This window comes from Sesamum indicum, linkage group LG9 (genome assembly GCF_026168435.1).
Source record: "Sesamum indicum cultivar Baizhima isolate 11 linkage group LG9, ASM2616843v1, whole genome shotgun sequence".
In the NCBI taxonomy this organism is placed as follows: domain Eukaryota; kingdom Viridiplantae; phylum Streptophyta; class Magnoliopsida; order Lamiales; family Pedaliaceae; genus Sesamum; species Sesamum indicum.
Window position 1 is genome coordinate 5,834,747 of NC_142665.1, and position 7,789 is coordinate 5,842,535.

The following is a 7,789-nucleotide window of genomic DNA, read 5'->3' on the forward strand; positions in this document are numbered from 1 at the left end:
ATTGGCTTCCAACTAAGAGAACCCAACTGTATGGGATATTGGTTTTGCCAGAGATTGACCAATCAATGAAGCCAAATTTTCACTGGATCAATCTTTATAAATCGACTATTATCATCTTATATTATACCTATATAATATGACAAGCTCTATACTCTTAAGGTCAAACTCGAAGATATATTTAAGTGAAGAATTGAAAGTCTTACTACTAGCGCACCATGTTGGTGATTAGAACCTTATTTGAATCCAATTGATTAAACATGAGAAATCAAGTTGGAACAATATTTTCGCTCAGTATATGATTACAAACTCGACAGAAATACAATTTAATTAGCTTAAAAAATAATAAAAATATAATAAAAACATAAATTACTCCAAATTCAAATTATCTCGATTAACTTGATTATCGTTCATTTGAACTCAACTTACTAATAATAATAATATCCAAATATATTTTTTAATATTTGATAAAAAAGTTTAAAATAAATTTCAATATTAATATAGTACGTACAAAGATGGATAATACTTGCAGGACAATGTGGAGTTTATCACATAAGAAGCTGATAAGCCCAGGGGAATACGCCAAATCGGGTCGGTTGGCAGACCACGATTTTCTTGTCTACCTACAGACGAAATTGGAATGAAAATGTCGTCATTTGTCGAGTGCGTGTTCCATCCATTTGATAAGTGCTGCAGGTCGTTCACGGGGATAAAATTTGTTAACATTCGAGTCCTCTAATTAATCTATTCGACCCAAAAAAACATATATTTTTAATAACAACCTTAAAAATATTCCTTAACTCTAAGGATAGAATAAAAGAAGAGTCTTTTAATATTTAGTATATAATAAAAGAAGAGTCTTTTTAATATTGACTCGAATTTAAAATGATTGTGACTTTAAAGTTAGTCCAATCAAAATAAGTGGTGAGACTTGAGAAAACGACCAAATATTAATTAAGCTTCTTATAAGGTCTTCAATTAAGACCTTCTAATATTTAAATTAGTTTTGGTGCAAGATCGAGAGGAAAAACAAAAAATATTTTCTCATGTACCCTGGCTCCAAATGGCTATGGAGTATTTTTATAAAGTCAAATATATGTATTTGTACGTATTCACGTATCGAAATATCTGTCTTCTGAGTTATGAATGATGGACGATGATGGTTTCGGGTTATCAGGTTAGGTGTGATCCGACCTAGGGTAAAAATGAGGGGATTTTTGGTCCTATTTAGGCATTTGAAATCCTAAAGGAAGTATTTTTGTCTTTCAATATGCATCTCTTACTAGATTCCCATCTGGTGTCATGGTCTTGCATAACTACTTTTTAATAGGTTTTCTTTTTTGTGGTTAAATACACTTAAACTGTTAAAAAAGAATCGTGGGTTACGAAAACTCTAATATATTACAAGCCAATATAATAACAAATATCGATAAGATAATTACAGATCTGATAGATACAATAAAAGAATAATATCGACAGTAAAACAGGAACAAGAATAAATATATCAGATAATGGCTTAGGAAGCCAAATCCAATGAAAATAGCCCACAACCACCAAGACCGGCAACCACACACCGGTTACTATACCCAAACATGCCACGAAAGCCTGCCCACAAAGGCTCAATTACACAAACCTACAAAAAAAACTTAGATTTTTCATTTAAAATCATATAAAAGAATTCCACTTAAGAACTGATACGAAGAAAGTTGGTCACGCATTGGATCATTAAGGGCTCATTTACTTATTCTTATTGGGCTTGATGTCTCCATTAATCATTGTCAAATTTTTTGTTTTTCATTTTGACCCAAATCAGTAATTAATGTTTGCGTTGACATAAATTTTTTATACTCAAATTTAACCTCTTAATAGTGCATGTTAATTGCCCCTCCTTCCACTGGACCGGGGAATGGGTGGCTAAAGATGATGAATGAAATAAGCTTTGGGAAAAGTCCAAGCTCATTTCCGAATCACTATACAAAAAATGATTTTCGCTGCATTATAAATAATTATAATTTAAAAATCATAGTAAATCAATACTAATTGTGATAAAATAAAATCAATACAAAATTTAAATTTTTACACATTTAATCAATATTTGCCATATTTTTATCTATGGCCAAAACACTTCTAATTGTTATAGCCATAGTTAATGTTTTGGCCTCATTTGCAGAAATAATGATTGATGGCCATTGCATACCTAAGGTTAATTTCGCCACAAATTTTTTCTTTTAACTATAGTAATTAGCAACAACGAAAAATCATATTTCTTTTAGTGCTTGCCTGCGGAAGAAGCTCCATAGTAAATGAATGGCTATGACAAAGAATGAAATAGAACTATAATTTATTGGTGTGGGCGTATTTAACGTATTATGGAGTAGATAGGTAATTTTACATTAATTATCATAAAATTAAACATAATTATACGTAAACTTAATATATCACAATCACAAATCAATACAAACATAAAAAGTTGATGTAAAAATAAGAATAAATATCCATCCAAACCCAATCATCTCCTAGAAAGTAGAGGGATCCTAACACAGTATTTGGATTTATTTTTTTGAGTGTTTTGTAGAAGTAGAGAAAGAAAAACAAAAATAAAATAAGTATGTGTTAGAAATAGTATGTATGTTTGGATTTATTTTTGGAAATAATTTAAAATAAGTATTATATGTTTAATATCGTATTTTAAAAGACAAAATATATTGTTCATTGTCAAATTATGCCTTTTTTTATATACATTTATATATGTGTGTGTGTATGTATTTATACTAAAATATTTAAAAACACCCAAATAAAATATTTATGTATGATGGTAAACACTAAATATATTTTAACTCATCTAAAAAATAAGTTAAAAACGAAATCAAACATAGCGTAAAGGTTTGGGGCAAGTGGGTGGTGGCAAGAACAAGGACGGCACTTACAACAGGCCCCGAATTTGCTTAGTTGAAACAAAGAGATGTTCTAAGGAGGGCATCATTTGCGCTGGTAGAAGTTATGAGTCGAGCCATCTTACTGTGTTGGGAAAACAATAGTTGGAGAGGAAGAAAGGCATTTATAGGACCACATTTTTGGACAATAAAGTGCACGATGTACTCTGTTTACTTTGAGCAAACCCACAACTCTGCACTATTATGCCCAACAAATATTTTCCTTTTTAGTAGCTCCAATTATTTTTATTTTATTTTATTTTAAATTGAGTGTCTGTTGATCTAATATGTATATGCATATATATATATATATAATATTTTTTTAAATATACAAGTATTGTGATTTTATTAGGAGTTTAGTGAAGTTGTTCCTATAAAAAAAAAAGTTGAAATAGGTATAAAAAAATCGCATAAACTGAAAAAAGCACCTTAATATTTTGAAAAGTAGCATTTGACTCTTCTTAGTGGTGTTGTGTATTTCAACGAATAATTTGCAACTGATTTTCATGTTTTCCACTTAGTTTTGTTTTCTTTACAAACCCAAAGAAGGAAGTGCGTCAGTTAGAGAGAAAAACAAAATTAAATAGTAGCTGAATCTTTTGAATTCTTATAGTCAGTAAATGAGGATAAAATAGACAATATTCAAACCAAAACATAAAAATTAGATACAAATTACATGAGTTTAGATTGCAACAAGGCGAAGGGAGGATTAGATGCTTCTTTTTTAAAAAAAGTTAAGGTTTCTTTTAATTATTTTTGCTTTTAGTTTAGAGAGATCTTGTACAGTTATATAAATTGAAAAGTAGGATGAAATATCAATTTAAAGTAAAGAATTCATATTATCAACAAAGAAGACTCTGCGTTATATTTACATAGAAAGAAAAACTTGAACGAAAAATATATTTTTAAATTCATTCCAAAACACATATTTGGTATAAATTGACATTTTTCCGTAAGTATGGGTTCAAAATTAAAAAAATATAATATCAAAATACATTTTTAAAAACTTATATATTTTTCACACACCTACAAAGATCTTCTATTTGTATAATATGGGTTGGGGCTTGGGGGGGCAGCATAGACGGACAGGAAGCTTCTAGTTGTGTGGCACCTGTCGGCAAGTTCTGCTAATTATATTTGGTGAGAAATGACCACTCAGTCATCTGCAGAAAAACAGTGATTTCAAGTACCCAACTGACAAATGGTGATAAGTAACTCCAAGCTTTTCAATATACTGCTTCTAGAAAATTCTCTACACATACATACACACACACATTGTCCATCAATTTGAGGTTGATATTGTGGTACTAAACCTTTACTTTGACATTCTGATTTAGTTTCAATCAAACTGATTCTTTTTCTTTTTTTTTTTTAAAGTTTAATTAAAGAAAAATGGATACTTCTCATTTATATCTCTACAATATTTAAATTAACAGGACAAGACAAAGGAGGATAATTTGAGTGATAATTAATATTGTCATGCATGAAAATATACTTGACATCTTAGAGATATGTGTTGAGAACAAACAGCTGAATTATATAATCCGATGTGATTTGTTGATTCAAGAATGATCAGACAATTGTTAAGGTTATGATAATAGTGACCTTAACCCGAACCAAGTATATATATATATATGTGTGTGTATATATATATATGTATGAATCACTAGAGTGTTTGATTGTCTTTTTCATATTTAAAGGTATTTTAGTCATTTATTTAGTCTTGCCTATAGTCCCCATATTGCATGTATAAATATACATCATCAATACTTAATACATATATATGCTATGAACAATATTTTGGTTGCTTAATGCTACCACACAGGTATAGGAGAACTTTGTTTAGATCGATTTTGGTCAAATTAAATTAATTACATGACAAGGATAATATTTTTATTTTAAAATTGATGTACAATTTAAAAATAATGATCAATTATGTGGCAATTCTAATTACATATATATCTTGCGTATAGTCTTCATTTATTTATTTTCTTCTTAATGCAAAAGTTAATAATTTCATGCTCGACTCTATTGCTTATCTTGTAATTAATTGACTTATATTTTTCAATAATTATTTTAATTAAAATTGAAATAGAAAATTTAAACAGTATAATTACACTACCTTACACAGAACCCTAGTTTATTTTCTTTGCAATGCAACAAAAAATAATTTCACATTCTTCACTAATATTTATTTTGTGATTGATTGTGTCTCTCGAACGAGCGACATTTTTCGTTGGTTGGCAACTTTAAAATCAAATCTTAATTAAGAAAAGTGACTTGACAATAATCACTTTGGTTACAATTGTCCAATTGCCAAACAAAAGTGAGTGGAAATTAATTCGGACATACATGCATACATGATAATTAATTGTGATCAATTCTTGACCACAATATTTGATGGCAAGGACCTCAAACTCATTCAATTATTTGATGAACAACTGATGAACTAAAAAGTCTAGATGTTTGATGAAATGCCTCAATGGAAATGACAAGTTAACAATGACGTTTCGTGGGTGCGTCAAGCTTCCCTCACATGCATTGGTCTCCATGCTGCAACCCCCTCCTCGACCTTTCTCTCTACGGCTGTCTTATCCTTCTGACACACACACACCCCGTACGCTGTATAAATACATGTACAGATCAAACATAGAATTCACTGTCAAACAAAAGCATCTTGTGTTGCTTACAAGAAACACGCACACACAAGGGCCCTTTTTGACTAAGTCCCGTTTCCTACACAAATTAAGGAGCATGTCCAAGACTAGAACAAGAGGCAAAATTGGTGGCATTTTAAAGCTCAAGATAGTGTTGGAAAGGCTGCAGAAGAGTCTAATTCTAGGGAAGAAATTTTCTTGCGACGACGAGATGGAAGAGATTCCGGTGCCGGAAGACGTAAAGGAAGGGCATTTTGCTGTGATCGCGGAGGACGACGATGAACTCAAGAGATTCATCGTGCCGTTGAGTTGCCTCACGCACCCGTCATTCTTGAGGCTATTGGAGCAAGCTGCTGAGGAGTATGGCTTTGACCATGAGGGCGCCTTGACGGTCCCCTGCCGGCCGAGCGAGCTCGAGCGGATTCTGGCGGAGCGGTGGGCAGAGGAAAGGGGGTCTAGGGTTGCCGCCGGTGGTGGTGTTCATAAGTGGGGTTCATGCAATAAAACTACGTTGAAGAGCTACTAAATACTAATGTGTTGTCTACATATTAGGCTGGTAAATGTTAACGACTTAGGTACTATCCCAAAATAAAATTATGAGTCGTTAAATTATACATGAGGATGTAATTATTTTGTTTGTTGAATTATGTTATATTAGTTGAGGCTCATAAATTAATTGTTGGATCGAACTTGATGGATAATATTTCAAGTCAATTCATCTTGTTTTATAAGATGTTACAAATTATTTGATGTATTTTTTTTTTACAAAATAAGTGTTTATAAACTTTGCAAGCATAAAAAATTAGGAACTTATAAGCTAGTCTAAAAAAAAAGAGTAAGGAGTTAATAATTTATTTTTAATCAAAATTTTAACAATTTTTTTAAATTAACATAAAATTGTCATTCGAACATCTTATAATCTACATCATATTATTTTATACGAACATTCTAAACATTTATTTTTAAAATAAGATTTTACATCTAATAAGATTTATGAATTTATAAAATCTTTTGAATAAATTTGACCAAACACTCTTTTTTATGTTAGTTTCATCTAACCAAAATGATACGTAAAATTAAGAAAAAGTACATTTTAAATTATTTATCCAAATTAAGACAAATATATTTTCTTTCATCTCCCCCTAAACTAATTGTGTTAAACATTGTTTCAGGCCGATGATGGTGACTTCTCCTAGACGCGGATGTTCTGCAGGCACGAGACACAGCAGCACGGTGGTATTGTACGATTTTGATGTCCTTAAAACAAAAATCACGACAAATGATAAGTAAACTGGTGAATATTTAATTTTTTATATTAATTTTGTTTGATTGTGTAAGATTGTATTGATTAATATTACTTATACTCAGTTTCGCTTTTCTTTTTTGTAGGTTATGTTCTTTTATTGTTTGATTTTTCAAAAATAATGGTGTTATTTGGTATTATTTCTATGAACTAATTGAATGAAAGCCGATTACATTGACTTTATATTTATTTACAAAATATTGATTAGATATTTTAATAAAAAAAATTAGTTTGAATTAAATTTAATAAAATTAAGATGATTACATAACAAATGTATTATATTAATTATGTATTTGATGTAGGTTTGAAAATAATAATAATTTATAATATAATTAATTGAGTCAGACCAATTTTAATTTGGACAAAATCATCAAAAGCGTGTAACAATTACAACAAAGGCGAAGAACCATGTCAACTGGTCCAAGACTTTAATATTTTTGAGTTTTGGGTGCTCGGGTAGGGTTAGAATCTGCCCTATTACCCCCAGGTCCAATTACGCTTTAAGATGGATTGGGCTGGGTTAACCCGACTTGGCTTTTGGTGGATGGATGGATCCATACCATGTTTTTTTCTCATCCTAATTAATCTAAAATATATAGTTAATTATACTCTTATCTCTGAAAATGCTAAATTATATTTTCTACCAAATAAATTTTAAAAATATATTTATATACTTAAAAAAAAATTCGATTTTATCTGATCCTCTTTCGTTAGGGTTTAGACAAAAAATGCTGATATAAATCAAAATAATTGCATAAATATTCAATTTTGCTTCTTATTTAATATTCTCATATATAGTTTTGTACTTATAAAAGAATAAATGTTATATATATATTGTTATTTAGCCTTAAATCTAATTTCAATCATGAACCCAATTTTTTTTTTTTAAAAAAAAAAGT

General features: G+C 30.0%; 1 protein-coding gene across 1 annotated transcript; it reads left to right on the plus strand.

The window, feature by feature from the left end:
* Window positions 1-5,383: 5,383 nt before the first annotated feature.
* Window positions 5,384-6,903, plus strand: LOC105170743 (uncharacterized). The gene is made up of 2 exons (XM_011091645.3): window positions 5,384-6,162; window positions 6,760-6,903. The coding sequence occupies exon 1, from the start codon at window positions 5,400-5,402 to the stop codon at window positions 6,111-6,113; it is 714 nt and encodes a 237-aa protein (XP_011089947.3). The 5' UTR covers window positions 5,384-5,399; the 3' UTR covers window positions 6,114-6,162; window positions 6,760-6,903.
* Window positions 6,904-7,789: the final 886 nt, after the last annotated feature.